The 26,469-nt window shown below is 38.2% G+C and overlaps 1 protein-coding gene across 7 annotated transcripts in view; it reads right to left on the bottom strand.

Moving 5' to 3' along the window:
* TENM1 (teneurin transmembrane protein 1) overlaps positions 1–26,469 on the bottom strand; it is an 829,870-nt gene that overhangs the window by 121,650 nt on the left and 681,751 nt on the right. For 6 of the 7 annotated variants that reach the window (XM_042028501.1, XM_042028513.1, XM_042028549.1 and 3 more), the window contains 6 exons: positions 22,801–23,039; positions 12,844–12,996; positions 7,491–7,690; positions 5,870–6,080; positions 2,532–2,633; positions 1,291–1,485 (listed from right to left, as the gene is read on the bottom strand). In XM_042028501.1, the coding sequence (XP_041884435.1) occupies positions 1,291–1,485; positions 2,532–2,633; positions 5,870–6,080; positions 7,491–7,690; positions 12,844–12,996; positions 22,801–23,039 (1,100 nt within the window). The remainder of the gene's footprint in view (positions 1–1,290; positions 1,486–2,531; positions 2,634–5,869; positions 6,081–7,490; positions 7,691–12,843; positions 12,997–22,800; positions 23,040–26,469) is intronic. The other variant, XM_042028533.1, reaches the window with a different exon arrangement.

The following is a 26,469-nucleotide window of genomic DNA, read 5'->3' on the forward strand; positions in this document are numbered from 1 at the left end:
TAAAAATCCACCGTACTTGGCTACACAGGTTGGTTTCATCCACTGTATTTCTACATTATTCCACCTTTTTTTTTTTAAATTTAAATAAGTATCTTACTATAAAACTCCAATGTTTTCCCACTCTTGGTTTCAATAGCTGTCAGTATATTTATGTCATTTTTTTCCCCCAACCATTTTGCAGGATCTCATTATGGCAAGAAACAAAGCAACTAAAAACAGCAGTCAGCCTCTCACCAGCTACAGGCTTGTTCAGCATCATGGCCTCGCTGAGGAATCTGTGTATTACTTGCTGTTTCCCATTTGGGTTTTCTTGGTTTCTGAAACTACCAACAACTGACTATGTCAGAAGCATTCTCTTGATCCTCCCTTTAAAAACCATTCCAGATATGTCAAATCTATCAAATCCATCCTGGACATTTTTCTGACTAGAGAATTCAAGCAACATAAAAAGCCTCCTGTGTGTGCTACTCAAAAGAATTACCGAAAATCTCTGTAGCAGGAAGCACAAAGTATGCTGTCACTAGCTCCAGGCGAAGGGGACTAGTGAAAAATCATCAAATCAGGGCAAGCACGAGGACAAGTTCTGCTTTCTGAGGCTATGCACAAGGGAAGAAAGTCAAAGCTGATGAGCTATCTCAGACATGCTGAGGGAAATAACAACTGCTTTTGTCTATAGATGAGGGCAGAGACACATCAGTACCATAACCAGCAAAAATACAAGAACTTGTTCTCACAAAATTTCCCACTTTTTGTTAGTTAAGCCTTAAAGGATGCCAGTTCAGTGCCGTGAGCAAAGGCTCCCAGTAAAAATGACATATGACAACAGAATTACACAATATGTGCTGGTAAACTGAACCTGTTTGATGCCCTTTTGGCTTTACATTGTCAGAAGAATATAAGATGTAACAGAATGAAAAAGGGAAAAGCTGATTATGATCATCTGATTGCTTTGGAGAACTACCACATCATGTTTTGCTTAAATGATCTTCTGACTGCCTTACCCTGAGCTTTTGGCCAAATAAAAATAAATAATTTTATCTTTTCAAATGAAAATGTGAACTTTATGTGATCGGTCCACTGGACTGTTACCAAGACCTGAATACCTTTACCTTTGAAAATTTTCTATCCTAACATTACTTTCTATGAGACAGTAAAGGTAGTTTTGAGCAAAACAGTACTGCTTCACAGAAAGCTGATCACATCTGTGTGAGTTTTTAACTACCTTAAAACAGGTGGAAATTAAAGACAAACATCAACCCTCGGGACTATAGAGAAGGAAACTTCACAAACCTTCCTCACAAATCTCTCCTTTGTATCCAGGGGCACAGATGCAGACACCCATGATACAAGTACCATGGCCAAAGCAGGTTGGATCAATACACTGCTCTTCTGGAACATCACACTCTGGTCCTTTCCAGCCATTTCGACACACACAGTGACCTTTCTCATATTCTCCATTTCCGCTGCACAGCACTGGACAGGAATCTGAAGAAGGCAGATTGACCTTTTTAATGTATTTACATACTTACATAGATTAACATTTATTGCATTTATCGTTCTGTAAAATTGCTTTTCCACTCCAGCTCCTCAATTCTTCATGTGGTTCAGGGGTTGTGACAGACTGAAATCTTTGAACTAGGTAGTGCAGCAGTAATACAATGTCCTTGTCTCCTCAGTCTGCCTCTCTTGTATGCCTTAATCTTGACCAGAAATGGGATATCATAGAAGATAAAAACACTCTCTCCCCTTGATTGGCCTCTGTGGAAAATTTGCTGTGATGCATGATTTTCAGTAAGATTAATATTTCCTTCCTGTGAACTGAAGCAGGATCCTGCCCTTTTCTTTTTTCTTCTAAGAAGACATAATATCACTGAAGTTGTAGCCATTACTGATCTGCATGTAAACCAGCAATGTGGAAGCTTACTTTTACAATCCAGTATCAATTTCTGAGCCAACTGAGTCTTAAAAAAAATAAACCCTAGATTTGAGGAGACATTGGAAAACCATGAGAACTTCTGGACATCATATGCAGCGGATAATGGAGAATACTGACAGAAATAGCTGAAGCAGAAGCAAGCTCACTTAACAGATTTTTTTGCTTTAATGCTGGAAAACAGTCTCTAAGCTGCTTTAGGTTTCTTATCTACACCCTATTCTAGTTAGGACCACAGAAGCATTTGACTTACTTGTGTTTTGTCCAAAGTGAAACTGTTTGTCACTTTTAAATAACAAAACATTATGCTAAGCTAACACACCTATTAAAAATGTATTTTACAACTACAGACAGGATGGAAATGGGGATGGAGGAACCTATTAAATCTGAAAGTCAGGGAGGGAGAAGTGGTTGATCCGAGTTAACTCACGTACAGCATAAAGAAACTTTCCACATGTGTGCTTGTACTGTATCTGCCATCTGGCTGGAAAAAGGAATTTAATCTCCTTTAATCAGTTTGAATCTTTGCAAGCCCAGCAGTCACACACCACAATCATGATCCCTGTCATGCACCTTGGGTCAGTTAATATGAGATTACCTTTTGCACAATCAGGACCAAGGAATCCTGGGAAGCAGTGGCAGTGGCCTGAGATACATTCTCCATTCCCATTGCAATTAGTAGAGCAGTCATCCAGGATTTCTGTTTATTCAGGCAATTGTGCACAAAGGAAAACATAAATTGGTTGAATTTGAAATGAATGGCATCTTCACCTCACTCTGCAGGACACATCTCAACATACAAATAGGTGCAGAAGCAGTAAAAAGACCATTTTCATTCATAGGGAGCATAAAACAAAATTCCTGTTCAAGCAGCTTACAAATATTTATTAGATTTTGTCTTGACAGCTTTGAGATAACAGGTGCACCATTTATATTACACCAAAAAGCTTTTAAAGTAAGTGTTCATGTAAAATTTACCACCATTAAAAGCATTGCAGGAACCTGAGAACTTGCTGAAAAATGTACACCTTAAACACTTTCTTTTATTGCTGAAGTAATTTGTTTGAAACCTGTTTATAGAGTAAATTGCCTTCTACGGTGTTCATTTGAACCATGTGGAATTGAATTCCTTGGAGAAGGGCAGGATTTCCACTTCTATACAATCAGATAAACAAAAAAATACTCTTTTGTACAGTGATGAAATTCAATGTGATAAAGAACTAAGAACTAGATTTGAAGAAAAAACCTCCACCTTCAGTTCTGATCTTAAACTTGCCCATGTTTTATCACACAGCTTTGGATATTAAGCCACTTAAGCTCACATATCTGAGGACAAGCTCCTATCTCTACATGGATTAGCTGGTTCCAATTTACACATATATTTCCTACAGGAATGCAGTGGATTCACTGATTTATATGGATTTTCCATAAAGAATATGAAGCAGAATCAAGCTAAGATGATCGATCCTGTGCGGAGCAGGTCACTGTCAGACCAGCTCCAGGACTGAGGGACTCTGCAGCCCATGCAGGTGCTGGATGGGAGAGGGGCTCAAGCCAGGGGAACTGGGACTGTTCAATGGCCACATGCACTAATAGATGTGGGGAAGTACCTCTGGCTATAGGAAAATGGGAAACTTGATGCCTTTCCCACAAAATATTTGAGGAAAAAGAAGAAAACCCAGATCCTACCATTAATAAAAATGACTGACGTAAGTGTATTTTGATCTTGTTTATGGCCACTTAAAAAGATAAGGATTGGTTCCTCTTGAAAACTCCTATGGTTATTTGAAAACATTCTTTTCAGGCTATCAGTTTATATTAAAGAACAGACATTTGATGTGCCTCTGTTCATCAGGTATCCACAACCTGTACACAGATGTCTGTTTCAAAGTGAAAAAAGCAGCACATTTTTAGAAGGAAGTTTTCTTCACAGAAATGCTGCTCGTTATTAATTTTTTCATATTACTGCTCATTATCAACTCTTGTCTTGCTCTATGTGTGCACTTGCCTGCCTTCCCAGTTTTCCAAGAATCACATGGCAAATGATCCCTACATTGATGTGAAAGGAAGAATTAATGGTTGGATAAGTTACTTCCCCTTAATGCAATGTCCAGTTTGGGCTGCCCTTTATTTAGTTAACGGAAGTACTTGAAGCATGCCACGTTCTGCGTGCAATTTACCCTTCTCAGGAAAGTCTGAACAGAACTTCAGCTAAAGTGCCAGCAAAATCAATTTTGTACATAACTAACATGGAGCATCTTGAAATACAATCTAACAGATGCTGATGAGGGGCATGGCTGGTTCACAGAAACATTTGGCAGAGATGCATCCAAGCTCTTGCTCTGTTCTCAGGGTTTCTGGTCCTGGCTGATTCCTTTGTTGGCAGAGATGTCAAATATGACTCTAAACCAGCCTGGGTAAGAAGAATGCCCCAAGGATTTATTTATTTATTTATTTTCCTGTGGAAACTCCCAAAGAAACAGTCAAGTTATGATGCACAGCAAACTAGGGAAGAAGATACACAGGTTATGAAAACACAATAGCTGGCAGTATTTTCAAATGCACCAGCAGTAGATTCTTGCAGCAGCATGAACAGACTTTTCCCCAAAAATATCTTCCTGCAGCCATTTTGAAGATGAAGTACAAGGACTCCTGCCTGCACTGTGGCTCACACGCTTCCCTCTTTCACAGTCTCTTCTTTTTTACCACATGTAACATGAATTAGACTCCGGCGATTAATTTCTTTTTGGTTTTGGGGGGAGGGGAAGGGGAGGAGTAGGAATTATGCTACTAAATGAAATATTATTTAAACCCTCATTTATAAACCCTGCTGTCTTACAATAAAAGTAAACAAGGGATCAGGAGTTTGGATACTGGCCTGGGCTGGAGTTTGGCCTGGTTCTATGGTCTTTGTAGAGCATCTGCAAAGATGGTTCATAAATTGCTTGAATCTTATTTTCTCAGATGGAATTGAATAATGGCATATTTTCTTGCAGAAGATCAACTTTTTTGAACGGAGCAAATACGAAATTTTACACCAGAACCAGTCATTACAACTCTATCTTAATTTCTAATTTTTTTCTTTTAAGCAAGTCCTTCAGAATCCTGATATTTGAATCATACTGTCCTGCTCTGCAAGGTTTTTACCACAAAGTAAAAATAGTATCCACTTTTTCTGAAGAGCAGATGGCACGTCCATTACTAGTAAAGACATCTTGCTAAACATATGGTAGAACAGGTTAACTAAAGGGTATCGTGGTTAAAGTCTTGCAGCAAACCGAGACTGTCATAAATATAACACTTCACCTAAATTTGAATTCCAAAAAAGCCCTATGTGTGAGGACTGCTCACTCACAACACCTACATCTGCAAACATTTGCCCACCTATACGTGTTAAAAAGGCAGGAGGGATCTCATATGCAACCAAGATGCTGCCTCTTGTACTTGCCCTCTGTATTCCAAACAAAATGATGCATTCGAATAACTGCATAAAACAACACCAGCCATCCATCAAACAACACTCAAAAACAAATCCACAAAAGATTTTCCAACTGACTAAAACACTGGAAATAAGAACTTAAAGCCTGGATAATTGTTGTAGGATTTATGGTTCCCATGTAAGTAGAGAGGGCGGACATAATCTCTTTTACTTGGAACAAGATAAAACCAGAAATTACTCAAGAATTTAAGCTATCATATAAAAATCTTAACACATGAGAACTTCACACTTAATTAATTTGATAATATCTATCTTTAATATACAAATGTTGCTATTTGTCTAATATTGGCTTAAACATGAAGTTGCTCCACTGAGGTTAATTAAACTAAGCTGAAATAAAACATATTTAAGAGAATACTTAAGAGGAGCTGGAATACATCAAATACATCTTTGAAATGTTATAATCAGAACAACAATTACATTGTGATTGTTCTTACCAATAGCTGTAGTTAGTACAAACACTTGCTCTACTTTCTTTCCATCATTGTAGAATGCCATATGCCAAGCTCCTTGATCCATATACTCGATGAAACCTGTCTCTTGCAGTGAAGTTAAGATCAGGTTCCTGGGAGCTTGCTGAGGCTCCTCTGAGTTTTTTGGTTCCTGTTTAATTAACTGTTTTCCATCCATCAGTTTTACAAAATCAAACTGAAATAATAATGAGCAAAAATTAACCGTCTAGCAAATATTCATGAATCTACTCTGCATGTCTCCTTCAAACATGAATAAACAGTTGAAATCTTAAGAGGAATTGCCTAAGTATACACCAATGTGGACAGCAATTGCATAACCTAGTCTATTTAGCTTCAGCTTATATATAAAAAGTATTATGGTAGATCAGAAATCTGGCATCAAAACTGGCATAGCTGTTTGCTATGGCAGGATAAAAACACACTTGCTTCACTAGATACAGCAGACTTACTCCAAAAAACACATCTATTTAATGGGAGTAATTCCAAAATTCCCAAGGAGTAGCGCCTGTGCTACGCAGCTATTCATCTCAAATGCCAAGAGCAGATTAAAAACCTGTTGTTCTATACCAGATTTTTAAATCCTTGCCCCTTAATATCAATATCAGATATCAAAACCTAAATACACTTTTTCTTTAAGTAATACAAGTAAGTATATATTTTTTACAGGACAGTTCTTAATACCTAACCAGGTTGATGCTGACAACTCCAATGCCTGTTAACCTCAAAGCACCAGAGATTTCTATGAATCCCTGTTCAAGAAATACATATATTTCTCTAGGTTTTTTAGGCGTTCTGATTTCCATTAAAGTTCATTGTCAGCTCAACTGAGGATCCAGCTTCAATTAAAGTCAGTGACAGCTAAAAGTGCTTATTTCTAATATCAAAACTGTAGTAAAAATTTCTTGAGGTTAGAGCAGATGATCTCCAGTGGTCCATTATAAACAATCTTTCCATGATTCCATGTATATTTATCACACTCTGTGGAGTGTGATCCTGATATAAAGAAAGATGAAAAATTTATTATCCATAGAAATGACAGCTTCATATGCCAAATATATTAAACCTAAAAAAAAAAAAAGTTGAATGTGACCAGCAATATTGCATATGACTGCTTAGCTAGGTTTTCACTTGCAAAATCCCCAGGAGTAAGCACTCAAAAATAATTTTGATCTTAGAAACCAGAGACAGCTTTTTTCTTTTCTACTAACTTTTTATACTGACTGTACAATCTGTTTGTTTCAAGGGAATCATAAAAAGGTTAAAGCATTTTCAAGTGAACTGGAATTTCATCCCTTGCATAGAAGATGCTGGATCTATGCAGCAGGACAGTGTGTACCTGTCCAGCCTCCCAGACAGTCACATCCCTGAGGTCACAGCTGCTGATCTGTCTGTTATGACACTTTCCCTTCCTCTGAGAGAGCACAGTTTGAGGTATTGCCAGAGCTCAGTAAAAGAAAAGGATAACCAAACTGTGGTTACAGCCAGGTCCTTTCTCCTTCTCTTCTTTGAAAGCGTGTTGTGAACGCTCCCATCCGCTGCTGTTTGAAAATGTAAGTGTGATAGAATCAGGACCATTTCCAATTACCTGAGTGTGAGTAGGTGGGATGTTTCTTCTGCCATAAATTCCCAGCAGAGAATCCTTCGCCAGTGAAATGTTAAATTTCAGGTACACAGGGTGATGTATGGTAATTTGGAAGCGCCAGAATAAACCAGGTGGGATGGTCTGCATAACTTGTGCTCCAATCTCCACTTCTCCTGTGTCTATGGCCCGGCCCTTCTGAAATACTAATTTTCCAGAAACAAACAAAACAGTCAATTGCGAATTTACACTGGGTGAAGAGAGAAGTTGCAAGGTATAAACATGCCTTAGATATATTGGAATATACAAAAATCAACTTCTAACACTGATAACTGCATTTTTTATTCAACAAGTTGGAAAACACAAACAAACGTACAACATATTTCCAACAACGGGTGTCATGGGGTATTTTTGCTCTGGAAATCTTGTAACACTGTACTGATTATGAAAAGGAGGAACTGCTGCTGCTGCATAAACCACGGTCTTTGCACATCAACTATGCAAACAAAACACATTCAACTGCGAATGCACAGAGTGAGGACAGAGGGAAATTCTACCTCTGGCACATATTTCAGAGTGCTGCCGAAGGGGCATTGCATAAGCTACACAAATGGACCCCAGAGAGGACAGAAAATCCGTCAAACCTGGTAGTTCAGAGCCCCCGTCCAAAGCCCGGATTTCTATTAATCACCATTCCTACTGGTTTTATTATGGTAGTGTTAATCTAGTCCTGGAGAAATAAAGAACATCTGTTCTGGCTTGGTCTTTGTTCATGAAAATGTAATAGGGGCATGAGGACAGGGAAAGGCACTCTGAAGACAAAACTGGCATAATTTCATAATGCCAAACAATAAATTTGCAGACATCTGCAATATGTGACTTCACACATGGGTGTGAGAGCACTGAAATAGAAAGGGAAATGGAATGCATAAGGAAGACTTCGCCAAACTGAATTGGAGCTGGCTTGCTTTGCTGGCTTATATCACCATCTTTATGTTTTTTACTGCCTGTCTGTGATCAGCATCGTGACATGCTGCAAATCACAGACCCAATCCTGCAAACATTTGAGCTAATTCCATTGAAAGGTTTGTAAAACTCTACTGACATTTCCATGCTTTGAACTAGAATAAGCAGGATAGTGTGTGGCATTAGAGGATGAGTCAAGAGAAGATTGAATTCAGCAGCCACATCCATCTCTGTTTCATTTCATTCCAGAATCACAGTGAAAAATAACGAGGAGCGAAGTGACTGGAGCCTCATCTTTTACAATAAATGCATATAAATATCTAATCCAACAAAATGTACGTGAAATTTTATAAATCACCCCTGGAAATGAAAACAGCAGTACCAAAGCTAGGGCCAGCTTTTGCTTGAGTGTGTTAACAACAAAGACCCTCAGTGGGACTGTACACGGGCTTCAACTAGCGTAGGAAGTACTTAGCATTCTTAATGAATAGAGATTTAATTTACAAGGCAGGAGCGAATTCTCAGGGTACCAGATCTTCCAGTTTTACAGCTGCTTTGTGTCACCAAACCCACAGCAAGAATGAGGAGCTAGCTTATAACACCTCATCACATAAATACATCTATTTTTAGATCACAAGCTTGTAATCTAGTACTCTAAAAATACACCACTTACTTAGTTTAAGAGTTAAAATATTTCCAAATTGCTGCTTTAACGATGTTCAAGGTGAGACTACTTCTGCCCAATTTGCTTCACAGAAAAAATCTTGAATGTTGAGTTTTGAAAGAGAATTAAACTTCCTCTGTTGGACAAGGAAAGTGGATCCCTTCCCAACCCAACACAAAAAAAGATCCTACTTGGCTTATGTAAATTTAAAAACCTTCTCCCCTATTTCCAATACTCTAGAGATATTCAATCTTAATGATCCTTTGCAAGCAGTTACTGTGAGTTAAGTAAAACACTATGGAACTTTTTGGTGATATCGACACATGGTAATTAATATGATTCAGTTACAAGACAGTAGAGCACTAAGTAAAAAGCCAGGGACACAGTATGATCTTTGACATTAAAGGCGTTATTGGTCAGTGTTCAAGGGCTTTAACATACAGTAGCTACTTATTTTTTGAAGTGAGAAGGTCTGCTTCTTTGTTGAAAAGAAAAAGTGTTGTGTCTTCAGTTTGGGTGAATTCTCACTAACTGATATTACCAAATGATGCTGAATATCATATTATCAAATTATGCTGAATATCATATTAGTGTTGCTACGTACCTCGGGAGTTTTTCCACATTTGGCTGAAAATACCTTTGCTCTAGCAACAATTTAATATAAGCTTTAAAAAAACCAGATGCACTTAGATGTCCATTTATCTCATCCCACAGGAAAGAAGTGCATGCTGCTGTTCACAATGCTAACAGGAAAATATACATACTATCTACCCCTACTGATAGGACACAGTTGCAGAATCTCTACCTTTCAAATGCTAATTTTTCAGACAACCACAGAGCATGGAAAGGCCACTGGAGGGGCCATGTCTGAAATGCATATTTTCATATTCACTGAGCCACTCTGCTTTCTTTACAGAAAAAGAATTTAGCTTTGCTTCTGTGTTTAGTTGATCTAAGCAGGTATTTGGCTGTACAAAAAAGGCACCTGAAGACACACCCCTCACAGACTATCCTTGTCTACTTTCTTGCTCTCTCTTGAAGAAGTCCAAAATAAGGTTTAAAATTACAGTGCTGCAATACAATTCTGCTCTTGTAAAAACACTTTTTTTATGACGAAGTATAATTTAATTATCTATATTCAATTCCTTGTACAGCTCGCAATCTTGCCAACTAGGGTATTAATTCTTCCCTATGCTTTCTAAGCAGGGTTTCCTCAGAAGTCTAAAGCAGAAGATAGATTCTTAATCACAGGTTTCTCTCAGCTTCAAGAAAGAAAAACTCTGAACAGCGTGGTGCCAATTACCTCCACAAGAATGTATCCATATGCTTATTATTAATGATCCTGAAACAATCAATTTCCTTGTACTCCCCTGGTAAATAGCAGCATCAATAGGATATCTGACTTTTTAATCACATAACTACATATTAAAATGTTAACTCGTAGCCATGGGTCAGTGTGTTATAAAGTGATTTCTTGAAGAAATCTGACTTGCTGGTTTACAAACTTCATTTTCATTAAAAGATTAGTTAAAATTTACGCTTTCCAAGTCTGGAAAAGCATTCTGTGCTACTGCATTGAGTTGCGAAGATGTGAGGTCACAGTATCTGACAGCAGTTATTTATCCCTGTGAAATTACATCAGAGGCTTCAAGTTTACAGCCAGTGCATCAACTTTCTGTAGTATCCTGCTGTAGGGAAAGGAGTTGCCTGTTTCCAAGTGCTCCTTTTCATCACTTCTAGAGGGAGAATTTGTTATGAGGACTGGGAGTAAAATTACTGATATATATTAAAAGTGATGTAAAGAAAGAAAATGAGCAAAGACTAGCCAGAGCCAGACTATACATGTACTAATTCTGCATGATTTTTCTTGTGTTTTTCCAAATGTGTACTCCTTGCTAGCTTTAACTCTGGATTACATGTTACCCCCAAAAGGTGAAAGGGGACAAGTAAACAACAGAGTAGGTCTGTTCATGACTGACCTCTGAAACTGCTGGGTATGCCCTCAATGAAATGGCTCTGCTATCACAGGATTCTGTTCTTTAGTGTTGTGGGGTAGTTGTATAGCTACACTAAAAACTGGGATTCCCAGGAGCAAGGCAGGGGGTTTGGGTTTTTACCTACTACACTGAGTCTTTATTGACTTGCATATTCTTTTCTCTGTTTCCAACCATCTAATTTTTAAAGATTTTTGATATTTTTGATGTTTTTTTCTACACATCCTTCTTTGGAAGCCAAATGCATTGGAAAAGCTTTTATTAAATCTGTAATATATTGACATAATGATTTAATGCAGTTGAGAAGAACTATTTGAGATATTTTCCATGGTGCACCAGGACAAAAAATACAGAAGTGTATAAAACATTTACTGCAATTCACTACCAATCCATTCTAAGGGATGAAATAATGGAAAACAACATCATTGTCTCCTTACACGTATTTCTATTGTTCATTTATCTAATATGATCTCTACCCTGTTGTGCCACACTGATTTGCAAGATTATTGATGTGCAATGCAATCCTCCTTCTGGAGGGACTGGTACAACAATGTCCCACTTTGCTGCCTATTTTCAGTCATGGATCTTACCCAGAACATGAAAAATCAGATTCCTGCTCTGCTCTAAAATTGGAAAGCTCTGGAAGTCCCCTATCATTGCAGAGCTACCAGTACAATTTTACTTTCCTCCTAACAACTGGAAAGATTAGGTTTCATATTCCACTCCCATTCACTTTGATCTGATCTGATTTATCCACTTTTTCTGAGTACCATAAAAAGAAATGGGAAGGCCATCTGCTTTTTCTGGTCAGAAAGCATTGTGACAGTGGTTGATGGGAAGCATGGGCCAGAGCTTGTGACTAATACTGGAGCAGGTGATCTAACAACATTAAATGACAGGACTTAAGAGGACGGAATCACACATCTCAGACAGTTCCTTCTCTCCATTGCACGCCCTGGCTGCACAGCCCACTCCTTTCCTGTCCTAGCTCTGGTGCTTCAAGAGTCTGGTTCAGCCACTTGTGTGGCAGAAGATGATTTGCATCATGGCTTTAACAAAGCCATTTTCTGCTGCCATGGAGGACTGACGTGGCCTGGTTGTGCAGGAGGCAACCCCTGCAGTGGGCACAAGGCCACAGGGAGCGGCAGAGGGAGGAGGGAGGGCAGAGCAGGGCTGTACCCCCGGCAGCAGGGAGCTGACAGACTGGCTCAGGCGTTTTGTGAAGCCGTGGTAGATTCCTGGGAGCTGATTCACTGTGACTGGGTCAGCCAGGACGTGACAGGATGCTGTACTTTATCTTATGCCTTCAAGAACTGATGTCTTGAAAAGCATTAAGATTTCTACTCTTCTGCACATTCTGACCTGTCAGCACACAGGGGTTCACTTTGCCTGAGACTGACTTTGGTCTGCAGGACAGGCACAGCTCCAAGCCCTCTGCACCACAGAGAACAAGGCAAATGTGGTCTCCCCTCTCTTAAGACAGAAGCCAAACACTCTCGTCTCTTCTCCCACTGTGCTACTGAACCTTCCTTTTCTAATGCACTGGTTGCTAATTTCAGTGAGAGTACTGCTAAAGGAACTTACCTGGTTATGGGCTTTTCATATCTGTTTTAAAATTATACAAGAGAAGATAGAAACTGGACTCAAAATACTGTCAACATGTAGAAAATACAGGCTCTGAACAGCACTAATGTTTAACTATTCATCGTCCATCTGGCTTCTCATTTACACATACCTTTTTTTTCTGTTTTATCCAAAGCTTTTCCTCCGATTGGTGAGTAAGTAGTATCCATGGATTCTGTTCCTTTATTTCCTTTGCTAACTCCATTTTCATAGAGCTGCCCTTCCACAGGCTGTAGTTGCCAGGTTAAACCAAACAAGTGTACTGCTGCAAAAAAATGAAGACCAATTAATTGATGTCTAAACTACATCACCTTCAGTGAGACTATGAAAGAATGATATGACCCAGTTTCTGCAAAGTCAAGTATTGCTTTGTTCTGTTAGCAATAAATCAGAATTTCAAGGGGGTTAATGAGCAATTTACCATTTTACCTTAAAACCCAATGTTTAATTAGTTTCCACACTTTCTTCTGGAGCTCAGCCAGGCCAGGGTGATGAATGTCTACAGCAATTAATGGAATTACTTGCAATTAAAAGGATAAAAGCTGAATAAATTCAATATTGTGTGACAGATTCTAATGCTGTATCAGTGTTGTCCCTCAGCTTTTGGCTGTCAAAGATCTCAGAATTTGTTGACAAAAGCAATGACACCAACTAAAACTTCTCACCTTTCCAATTCAGTTTGAAGTGAAACTGTGCTCACTGCATTCTGAAACCTTTTCATTAGCAAAAACATTGACTCCAGGCTTACTCTAGAATTACACTGCAGATAAAAAGCTGGCTCTACACCTAAAATATATGCAATAATTTTACAACAAAAATTAACAGAAATATAGTTGTTATTTAAGTATGTACTAGGAAATCTACTAAATAATCCCTTTAGAAAGTTATAAGCTATCTTTATTGCCATACACAGGGGCTGCCTACTCTACTTTGCCTGCACAGCCATTCATATTTTCTGCTTTCCTTTCTTTGTTTCTGATCTGAGGCCTTGAAGGATGATTGGAGAAAAGACAGCAACAGAGGATCTTATTTTAGTATAATATGATATTACTGCAGTTGGTCTAGACAATTACCTAGGTCTTACTGAGAAGGGCATATTATTCCAAGGGAAAGGTTGCCTTAGCATTGAAGTAACTCAGCAGGGACGACTGATGACCCACTAAAATATGGATTGAGGATGACCCCCACTGAGGAGCTGAAATTGTCACATAAAGAGCAAAGCCCGAGCAGCAGCTCTTTAACCACATGCAGCAATTTGCACTGAGTAGGATCTGCCCACAGTGGGAGCCTAAAAGTCAATATATTTGCTCATCCTGAACCATGTAGGAACCTCAGAGACTCCCAGGAGAAATAAGTGTGATCTAGAATGGGTCTTGCATTAAGAAAGTACATGGTTTTATTCTGCTCTTGTACATACTTCAAGGAAAATATCTCAATACAACCAGGAAACTTGGAGACCATTTCCCATGTGTTTGGCCACAAGTCTCCCTCGCAGGCTGAAAAGTTAAATTACAAAAATTTAACAAAATCCCAAGCCTTGAATGGATTCCTGTCAAGGGCTTGGGAAAAGTACCACAAGAATGCAAAGCTGCCAATCTACAGTCATTAATTCCAGATCTGTGCACTCCTGGGTCACCCAACTACAGATACATGATCCAAATCAAGCAAATGAGAGCATGACTACTGAATTAGTGAGGTGACAGTGGTTGTGACAAATTTACTGCATCTCAAACCACTCACTCACCATCAGATCTGGACTCTGGAGACACTGGGCAGCACATATCCACTCCCCAGAGGAGGTATTAGAAGTGTACTTTTAAGCTTTTTGCTGTCAGTGGTGAGATCTCAAGCCTGGATTGCTTTGTATTCTATGGTCTTGAAATCATCAATGGACCATGATAATACTTTGAACAGGGTTTTGCAGTCAGATCACAGAGAATTAAGGTCTGAGTTTTGAGATTCTTAATGCAAAACAACAAAAAGTAGCTAGAGAGTAAGTGCTTTTGCTCCTGGCTTGAGCTTCTGGACATTATTATTATTTCAAGAGTTATTAACAACAAAAGGGAACAGAGTTCAATGGGACTGATAGCTAAGGAATGTACATTTCATTTATACTAATGCAAACAATTATATCAGCACTTGAAACAGATCACTAGAAGCAAAACAACTGCACACATCAATAATAAGCTTTTAGTGGTTATGGAATCATGAATGTAATCTAGTTGCTTTCTTACACTATTCCCATTGTTGTCATTACTCATTTCCTAGGACAGTATTTGCATGTGCTGCAGAGGTTATGTCACAAAGTCAGGGCTGAACGTGTGCTGCACCTTTCCCTTGGTGCATGTCTTTGCCACATTACACACTCTGTGCATGCTGTCATCCACTTGCACCAATTCTAATCATTTACTGGCTTTGTCTTTCTTCAGGCTGGGGAAGTGCTGTTGTTTTCATAGCTCATGCCAAAGCTTGGCAAGCTGGCAAAACTATCTGTATCTATGTTTGACAGTCAGCTTCCTCCTTGAGAAACACCAACTGTGCTGCAGAGAGGATGGTCTCTGCCAGGCTCGGATGTCTCATCCCTGGGAGGTGACATGGGGCACCAGACTTGTGCTAAACAATGGGCACAACTGAGGGTTGTACAGCAAAGCATGTGGCTGTGAAAATAAGAGCTACATGAATTGATCTGAATGACTTCTAGCAATGGAAAAATCCAGTCACCTTGCAATCTTAAAATAATTCCTATTTTCATTACATTAACTATAGCTATTGAGAAACTACCTTCAGATCCAGGTGTCACTCTGGGAGTAACCAGACCACAAACACCAGTAAAGGCATTAATTCCTAGAGATACCTTTTTCAGAAGTTAACTACAAGGAATAATAAATCTTTATTTAGTAGACACGGAACCCTCCCTAACCTTTTCCTTTTCTGTGATACTTTTCTTTTACCTGGGGTATACAAAATTCCTACACAGCTTTTTTCCTACAACATATGTACAGCATGTTTTAAATACACACTTATTTCACCAAATAAGATTACATAAAACTTTCAAATCTGCATCTCTCAAATCTCTTTAGAAATAAGTAGGCATGTACTGAATTTCATTAAAAAGCTCAAAAGAACTTCTCTTTTGAGTTATTCTCTCTTTGATTTTTTTCCAGTGGATTTCTGGCTTTTACAAAAGGGGCACAGAAAATGCTGTGCAATTTAAGTGGGCCACAATGTCATTTCCCACAGCATAAATCCATTTGCAAGGTTCTCAGCTGTATCTCCCATGTGTAAGATCCTACTCCACAGAACAAATAGGAGATGATACCATCACTCTGTCCAACTTAGTACTGGGCTGGACAAAAAGGAGGGACATTCACTTTCTGATGAATGTCTCTGCCCTTTCCTCAGAGCTGAACCTTCTGGAGACCTTGACTGCAGTGCCCTTGAGGGTTGGCTGCTGACTAACAGTATGAAACCCACCATTAGGACTAAGGATGCATTATATGATGTAGCTCAAGTTTACACAGAACAGCCTTTGAGGTTTGACGACTACACTTACATTACAGAAGAAGCAAAAGCTACTCTGGCTCTGCCTAGCTGGCATTCAAAAAAATTTCTGCAATCACATACCCTGCATTTTGCAGCACCTAAAATACTTCAGTTACTAGTAGGGTGCATAAGGTCACTGCTGAGCTGCTACAGTTTCAGGCAACACCAAAGGACCAGCAGGCAAATGGAGATGAAACAGCTTGTTAGCTGGCACCATTGCAAAATTCACACTTTTGTTAGGAGGAACTGTGGTGAGTCAGCAGGAGCATCAGTCCCTAACTTCCATCAGCTGGCCTCACCAAACTTCTCTGACAGCTGAGTGCAGTATTCTCCCTGCTGGTAGGAACTGCACTCATCTGAAAATATATTCTTTCTTGGCTTGCTTGAACATCCAGTATAATCCCATGTCAATAATTACATTATTACTTTGGTCGCTGCAATCTATGAGTCGCACGTTGCCATGAGCAGAGTTGTTGTACATTGCTTTCACTGAGGTGATCTGGAGGCAAAATTGATCTGAAGGCAAAATTTGACCCTCTTTACATAATGTTGGGGGATAGGGCTTACATGATGGATACTACCATACCGATATTTAATTTATATTTTATTAGATAGCCCTTTTTAATTCAAAATTTCTTTTAAATTCTAACACAAAAGTAGACACAGATTTTTTTTTTTTAACATGCATTATTGATGTTATGGCAGAAGCTAAATGTGGAGGAATCTGGAGTCAGTGGATTTGAAGATCCTGGAGGATGCCACAGGATTATGTGGCATATTTCTTTCTCACCACCCTGCCACCCTGCCCTGGCCAGGCTACACAGTGGAGCTGTACAGGGTGGTTTTAAACGACCTCTCCCTCTCCAGTACAGAAGATCCTAGTCACAGTACAGAGCTTTTCTTAGCTAATTTATTAGGTTAAAAAAAACATTATTAGGTGTAAAACAGATCTCTTGCAGAAAAAGAAATATTAAAGGCCTACATCATCTACCCTTTCCATAAATTTCTCTCATGGAACCTCTCAGCAAAGAGATGAAAAGTGAGTGTAATTTCATGCTGCCTAAGGGATTTTCCCTACTTAGAGGCAGGCTTTTGTTTCTTCATGTTACTGCTGTAAGTGAAACCAGTATGGGCATGTTCAGAGCAAAAGCTTGGGTCTTTACCTCTGAAGTAACTGACCAGATCACTTATTTTGTTCAACATTTAAACACATTGACAGTTCCAGACTGACTACCTCATCCCCACACTGCTACAGCATACTCAAGTAAATATCCACAAAGATACAAGTAATTTTTTCAGAACTCACATTGTAAACTGGATTAACCCACCATCTGCTAGGAAGCCAATGATCTAATTTAATTTATTCTTATCTACCTTCTGTGTAAGCACAGCTTGTCAACTCTGGTGCTACATGTTTGGCAGAATATGAATAAGAGCCTTGGCTCCAGTGCAAAAGAGACACACAGTAGTGAGGAGATGTCAGAAAAGTCCTGTGCAATAAGCACTTACTACCTGCGAGATGAACTTCAAAGGACAAAAATCCTGCAAATATGAAGTCTCTCCAAATTGCTGACCTCCACTAAAGGCTTTTGTTTAGCTTTCTCTGCTGTTTTACAGAATCTCAGTAGATCATCCCCCTGAAGCCCAGACTTCAGAAAAGCTGTAATAGAATGTGTATCAGCAGCTGACTACTCTTTCTGCACCTGTTCTCACTGCCAGAAAATTATTTGTTTCTGTAACTGCTAGCAGGTCCTGCTTATAAAACTGGATTTCACTGTGGCATGAAGCCACAGATGCGTCAGTGTCACAGTTCCAGTAAGGGTGAATTAATGAGAAAAATACCTGGACACAAGTAAGAGCCAGAATCAAAGTTCTGATTCTGACCTTCAGAACAAGTGATCTTCTGTAAGCTTATTTTACAAATAAAATACTATTTCATTCTGCTGTAAACAGATTTCAGAATTTGAGACTGTTAATATTTGATTCAGTCTTCAGAATATTTTTTAAAATCCACATTAAAGTGGTAAATTATTTTGACCATCTAAGGCGTTTAATGAAATGAGGACTTCTTCCATATATTTGTTACAGCCATCTTAACTCTCAGCACTCTCCTCTTTCTCAAGAACTCTTCTCTTTATACCTAACATATTTTTATACCTGAAAATACAAATATATCCCTCTCTCCTGCAATCCTCCTACAGGGATGATGGTTTCATTTTTCATTACAGTCATATTTTAGACTTAGGAACAAACAAAACCTAGTCTCGGTTGACAGTAAGTGTGTCTCCTCTGAGTACTTAGAGGTTTGTGACAGTACCAAGCTCCTCTGTAAGACCCAGGATCCAAGAGAGCAGACACCACAATTCCCAGCTGAGAGATCCTGATATGTCTGTCTCATTGAGAGTTCTTCCAGTAAGGAGTTCAATGGCATTTCAGGGTTATGCATTTGTATCACAACGTTTGCATAACCCTGAAACACCTAGCACTGTTTACTATACCATTATACTCTTCAGTGTACAACAGTGTATTTTCCCCTTGAGCCTTCTCTGCATAATTCCTATTTTTGCTGCTGTTATACATTGCCTAAAGTGATGCAACCAATGTTACAAATCTATGCACTGAGATACACACGTCCTTAAAATTTGGCCTGGCCTTTCTCAATGTTGAAACCATCACTCCTCTCCCTTGTACACAGTGAGAAATGGCAGGTCACAGTGTCAGTCAGCACAGAGGCTTTAATTTCCTTACCCTCCATGTGAATATAATTTAAGACCCAACACCCATCTCCAGTGCATGCTCATAAATAGTGATAGTATCATGAAGGATAGGGACGACTTCATATTCATACTTGAGAATTCATTTGTATATAAAATAGTCATTCTGTAGTCAGGGATGGTTAAATCCAAGAACATGAGATGCAATTTTCAGAGGCACTGAACATTTGCATCACCTGCTGAAATCAATAGGAACAGTAGGAGTTCAGCACCTTTGATCAATAGAACCAGTGATTTGCAAGTCCAAATCAGCTGCTGATAAAATGGTAAAGTATCATGGAAGAGAAATCCTACTCACTAATGGGTTAAAAATAACTACTAAATGAGTAGCCATATCCTCCATTGTATTGGGCTTAAAGGAAATGATGTGGTGTTGGAAAAAACCAGAAGAAATACTATATTTCTTATTCTCTTATGTTTCCTTAATTTAGTCTTAATTTTTTTGGCAAGAGTCAAACTTACCAAAGAACTGCTGGTGGAGCTGCTGTAGCTCCCCATGCATTGGTGAGAGGCACCAACATCACCTCCCTGAGGCGTGTCCCAACTGCTCACTTGCGTCGCTGCCCACTTTGTGGGCAAATTCAACAACTGTGCCCCAGATTCACATGATTTACATTTCTCAACACACAGGACAACAGAAAATGAAAGCAGGAATTTCTTCCATATAAAATAATTCAACACATTTACAATTACACCTCCAACAGTTTGAAGACCAAACATGCACTTTATGAAATAAGGTTTTTTTGGACTAACTACTATTATTTTAGAATCTATTCACAGAAATTACTCCCATTGAAGTGAAAATATGTGTTTTACTTGATAAAGATTTTCAATAAATCTGCTGTTACACAAACATCAACAGTGTTCTCTAATTTCCTTACTGTCCATATAATAGTCAAATTTATTTCAGAAAGGCCAAATAGTAAACACAGTGATTATAGGCCAAAAGAGGATTAATGGAGAAGTAGTATTTTTTTTAACTGAGTAGTAGTTCAAAGGAGAGAAAATACAGAAGAATTGCGTGTTCTTATGTAAAAGCTTTGCTATTGAGTCTCACAGATAAGAGGGAAAGGCTGAAAAACAAAAGAACAAAACCATTTTGCTAGTTTACCTGTTATTGAAAAGAGATCACAGCTTAGAGCACTCTGGCACAGGTCTCAGTTCATTACAAATATAAGATCCACTTGTAAATTTTGATCAGGAATAAGCTTTGTGTCTCTAAAACTTTGGAGATGTTCTGACTTGAGGCTGAGATTTGGGCCTCTTTTTAAAAGTAATGTTTAGCTCAAGCATTTAATGGCAGTGAAAAATATTTGAAAAAGAACATTTAAGTTCTTAGATTAGGAGAAGAAAAAGCTTGATATTAAATTTTGATCAACATTCATTTCGCCTGAAATTGTAGGTCATGGTAAGTTGATGCAGGCTGTGTCAAAAAATACAATGATGAAAACAATTTTGGCTTTAAAAAGTCTCCCTTATTCTTTCAGTAACAACTGCTGAGCTGATCACAGGTTAAGTTTGGTCCTGAAATTAAAACAAGTTTTGTTTTACAATTTGGGCCCATGTCTGTAGTGATTGCTCAGACACAACTTCCTCTGACTTGAAGAAACCTGATGGAGTGAGGGATCTGAATCATGGTGAGCAAAGAGAAAACACTTGGGGGAGTGAATTTTAACTTCAGAGTGTTACATACGGTCTGAATTTCGATATTCAACTACTCGTTTAAAACACGCACACTTAAACTTTTCATGTGAAAAGATATGCAAATATGCAAGACTACAGAGCCAGTGAACTGAAACAGTTTATATGCTATGATTTAAACCTAGCAAAAGGGGAATAACTAAGGTATCTGAGTCGTAAGAAGAGACCATAAACTTATTTAAATATTTAGCCAACTAGAGATGGGCAGCAGGAATATTCACTGGGAATAAGCTAACTAATACTACCTGAATCTGCAGGAAAGCTCATGCAACAGAAAAATTTCTGGGGAAAACAAGAGCAAATTATGGCATCCTGAAAAGTTTCCTGACTTATAACTCTAGGTACAAAAATTCATATTTTTTCCATAGAAAACATAAATAGAAATAGTAATAATTTATAAAATGCAAGGACATCTCCCTTTTGTCTGCTTCGGGCTAAATGAAGAAAACACGCTACACCCTTGTGTTACCAAGATATGATAAACAGACACATCTACAGGAGAGTCACAGAGAGCTTTTTAATTCATGGTGACAAGGAGTGCTTCCAGCCTTCTCAGGCTGATGACATATAGCAGTATATCCTTAGGAAGTTACAGAAATTTCAGAGACAGACTGAAATCTAAACAGGGATGAAAAAGGCAGTGCTTCATCCAGATAAAATCTAAATGGTGTGGGTGGGATAGTATGTGTAGCAAACAGATGAGGCTGCAAAAATGATACAGCCTGTCCTAACTGAGGGCATATGCTCACCAGCTGTTATGTAAATCTGCAATTAATGGAGCTTACGAGATCCTCAGGTACTTTCAAATCATCATGCACCAGAAATTGTCAAATCTGCTTTCCCATATGCATTAGGTGAGGATGTTAGGAAAAAATCCCTCCTGATGAGCATCTTGCTGACAATAATCAAAACTTTGTCACTATGGGACCAAAAAAAGCCTCAGTGGGTAACAAGAAATTACTGAAATTTTAATAATTTTCACCACAGATACATTTATTCAGAGAGTACAGAAATTCAGTGGCCATTTATCAGTTTGGAGGTATCTGTACTTGTATCTCTGACAAGTTTTACTAAGCATGAACTGCACTCTTTCAGGCAAACCTGGAATTATTCCCATTCAAGCTATAGGGTTATCAGGGATACTCTGGTCCTGCCATCTGTGAACTGCCATCTAAAAGTCCAAGTGTGTGTGTGAGACAGCAAAACGAATTAGATTTCCCTATGCTTACAAAAGCCACAGTCACGTTCTTTAATATTTTCAATTCAGATTGAAAACCCCATGAAATAATTAAAGTTCAGGCTAAACGTTATGTAGGAAATCACATAGAATTGCTCTCCTATGTATGATTGTAACCACATTGACTTCAAGCCACCTCCAATATACCTGTCCTCAACAAAAAAAAACAAAAACCCAAACCTGGGGAAGACCTTTCTAGCTACTCTGATAAACCTGTCCAGTATATTTTGCTAACAAAATGACTAAGTTTATACTGTGTAACCTATTTTTTGAACATAAATTCAATAAAGGGATAACAAAATCTATCTTAGACAACATGGTGTGAAACTATTTTTAGAGCTGGCTGTCATTCTAGCAAATGATAAAACAATTAGGAGGAAAACTGTGTAAGACTTATATGGTGATGAGACTCAAGAAATTAACTAAGGATAGCAAGGCAAAACACAATTAAACATTACCAGTCTCTCCAAATAATTCTTTTAGAGCAATAATGTTGTAAGGCGTAATATGAAAATCAAATGTTTAAGAATATATCACAGCAATTAAAATCAGTAGGAGTCCTCTGCAAGTATAAACATGTAATCTTGAATATTTCTTTCTCTGTTAGGCAGCATCAAGGTTAACAGAGTAGAAAGTTAATGAGAATTCCTTGTTTAACCTTTAGCCAATGCAGTGTTTTGTTCACCAGGATTTACGAAACACCAATGGCAAATATTATTAGTAAAACATGATTTGTGTTAGTGCAAAGCAAGCAAGACAACAGGGCAGAGGAAGTAAAAGAAGAATTCAGCAGAGGAAAGGAAGCAGGGCTTACCGATGACATAGGCGAGCAACAGTGCCAGGGTCACTGTGATAGCAGTGGCACTCAGAGCTGTGCACTTCCAGTTGCAGCACCTGTAAGGTTTGTTAAAAGTGAAGGCAGGTCTGGAAAAGGTACTTCTAGGAAGAGGCCTAGGAGGTGGAGAGTAAACAGTATTGGATGTTAAGGGATAGTTCTGACTGGCTGCACTGAAGATAGCTGAAGACCCAGATCCATGTTTAAACAGGAAATGCCTACAAAGAGAAGACAAAGAATGATGTAAAAACCACTCTGTGATGTAAAAAGCAAAAGGAACTACATAAGCACTTTATAGTAAATATTGCATATAGCCACAGAAAATATCAAAGACAGGGGAAAACATGTATTTGAATACCCTCTGCAAGTTTTTTAACCACAGCACAAGATGTCCAGCAATGTTTTAGTGAAACAACATAATATAAATGAATTATGAACTATTTTCCCCATGTTTCAGAGTAATGCTGAGGGAAGGTTGTTTCTCAGTACTGGGATCCTCCGAGCTGAGCAGCCCCTGTGTGCCCTGTGTGACAGAGACATGGGAACTGTTGCCAGCAGTATCTCCTCCATCCACACCTATTCGGTTTATTCACCTGGAATACCCAAAAAATGCTAAAGCCAGTGCCACTGTGAACATTTATTTTTTACCATGGAATATAGGAAATTAAAAAAAAAAAAAGTGACTACTTAGTCACCTGATCTACAAGGATAATCCATTCTGAAGATCTGTAGTTACTATATAGGTGAGCACAATTTCTTTACTGTTCTTAATTGAGCTATTTTGAGAGCAGTTTTTCTTCAAATGCTTTTGCCTACTGCAGTGATTCTCAAACATACTAAGAAAGAATTCATTTGGAGACCTATTTCAGCATACTCTGCAGGACTGATTGCCTTCAAGAAAAAATAGCAAGGACTTACATTAGCACAAAAAATAAGGTACAAAAATGGGCCTTGCAGAACAAGCTCTGGTGCTGAAGTACAGAGTAGTTTTTGGATAGGAGGAAGGATGGTTTTTCAGGACTGGCAAGAGCTCTCCAAGAGAATTTATGAAAGGTTATTTAATGTTAAACAATAACTTACTGTGATATGTGCTCAAAAATTGTGGCAAAAGGGCTAGTGCAGGGCTGCCCATAACAACCACATATTCTTTTGGAAACACCAGTTTTCTTTGGTCCTTCTTTCCTTTGTTATATCTAAGTGAGCAAGCTTCCCCAGTGCCCTCTTTTCTGACAGATGCACCTCTCAAACTCACACCACAGCATGCACCCAAAGGAGTCTGGAGTATCTTGGTGTTCCTCTGGCTCAAGCCATGAGGTCTGAGCTGAGAAAGCAAGTGACATGGTCCAGAATCTTCCCAATGGCAAATGTGCCTTTACACCTTCAGCAGGGCACAAGACAAGTTTTTGAAAGCATATATGGATCAATCAATCCATGCTGGGAGAAATTCTTTGATGAATACCCAGTGGGATGTACGCAATCTCAAACACTCGAGAGTATGAAACATTGTTCTACTGTGACATTTGCCTTTAAGAATATTGTAAATACATGTTCCTGAAATGGTAATTGCTAAAACGGTGTAATGCGTATGGTATTATGTATTTACATTATAAGATTTTAAAAGAAAGGTTAGGGTTTTCAAAATGCCAGATTATAGAAAATAAAAAGGTATTACAGAGCAGTTTTATCCTTTCAAGAGCCCTTTAGTTACACAAAAAAGCAAATGAGAATACAGGTTAGCTTGCATTGCAGTTTACAGGGCCTGTGTATCACGAGTCTTATGACTAAACCACAAGAATGAAATCTGAGTATTAGTTACTTCTGCTTCCTGATTATTACCCAAATGAACTGCACTTGGACAAAACTGGACATCTGACCCTGACTGAGTACAGCATCCTGGCAGTACATCAGGTAACTCATTCTAGTTTTCCTTCCCACTGACTTTCACAGCTGTAGATATACACATTAGAAAGATGGCATTGCTCTCCACATTGTAATGTTACCTCTAAATATTTTAGTTCAAAAATTATGAACTCATATACAGTAAAATAATAAATTCAAATCAAGTAATATAACTGTTTACAGGACTATATAAATCTGCTTCCTTCCTATCAGGCCATGAGAGCACAGCTGGTTATTCTGGATTCAATGCTTTGTTGCCACACATGAAAACTTTTGCAAGTATGTGAAGTTTTACTTCTCAGTCAGCAGTTAACAAGATACACAGTCACTTAAGACTTTTGGCAGGAAAAAATGTCATGCCAAAATTCCTATTGATAGTCAAGGAAATAGAAGCAGAATCACCATATAAAATAAGACATGTTATTAGATATAAGCATATACATATGAGAAGTATGTGTGCATATATACATACATACACACATAGATATATATAAAAATATTACAAATATAAAAAGTCAATTGTTCTTTACACAGTTTACATGTTCAAGACATAATGACAAAAACCTACTTATTTGGTAATTTCTCATTTAAATTTTGGAACTTACAGAAAAAAAGTCTTGATTTTGGCAGTATTGATTGTCCTTTACAGTGCATAGCTCAAAGGTATCAGAGGTAAAGGGAAGGAAATGCTGAACAGAAAATTGTTATTATTAAGGCTCTAACAACCTGCAATCAATAGCCAAGAATAATTTCATACTTTTGCACAGGAATTTATGACAGGGGCTTGATGATAAAATGCTACTGTGCAGAGGTGCTTCTCTATTAGCAGAAGAGTGCACAGAACCTGGATCCAGCTCACTCTCTTTTGGACAAATGACTCCATTCACACAGAGGAGAATTTACACTGCTCTAGTTTGTAATAAAACTGAGATTCTGAAGCAATGGTACACTGAAACTGAGCTAGCAGTGAAATAATGTTGAGAAAATGTTTAAAAAACCCAATTGTTTACAGCTTCCATTTTTGGAAGAGTATATTGAGTACTCAAAGACATTTCTATAGAATTTGAAAAACACTGGTGGCACAAGGACAAATTTCCAAAGCCAGACTGTGACTAGGTTCTCATAAACTCAGATGACTCCTCATCTGTCTGAGCATACCATGGTTCCCAAAGGACGTCAGGACATGCTAAACTGTTGCTATCAATTCTATAAAATCAGGCTCTCTTTTTAAAGAGCAAAATAATAAAACCTGCAGTTCAAAAGTTTAGATGCGACTGCAGCTGATGTGTGCTTTAATATTTGATCTAAGAGAAAAGCTAAAGCCTGGTTTTTTTTGGTAAACTGGGAACACAAGAAAAATCAGTGCATTTATAAGGATGATTGATAACACCACTCCTTTCAAGTGGAGAAAAACGAAATGATCACAAAAACATCAAAAACATCCATAAAAGAAGATGATAATATTCTCTTAAAAAGAGAAATATAGGACATAATTTGTAAGGCATTTCTTGGTGAAATAAAAGTCACTTAATATTATGACACTGATAACTCCAATACATAAATAAATATTAAAGCTTAGTAATAACTTCACATGTAGAAGAGGCAGTTGGAAGGCATTTCCTCTTTGAGGTAACCACAATGTCTCTTTAGCTGTTCATCCATCTGTTCATTTCTACAAATGTAAAACTTTTGAACTTTGAATCCTCTCAAGAGAAGTTAAATGGAAGAAAAAGATCCTACCAGGACCAA

This window comes from Corvus kubaryi, unplaced genomic scaffold (genome assembly GCF_017639235.1).
Source record: "Corvus kubaryi isolate FWS band 111438036 unplaced genomic scaffold, C.kubaryi_AGA036_p1.0 130, whole genome shotgun sequence".
Taxonomy (NCBI): domain Eukaryota; kingdom Metazoa; phylum Chordata; class Aves; order Passeriformes; family Corvidae; genus Corvus; species Corvus kubaryi.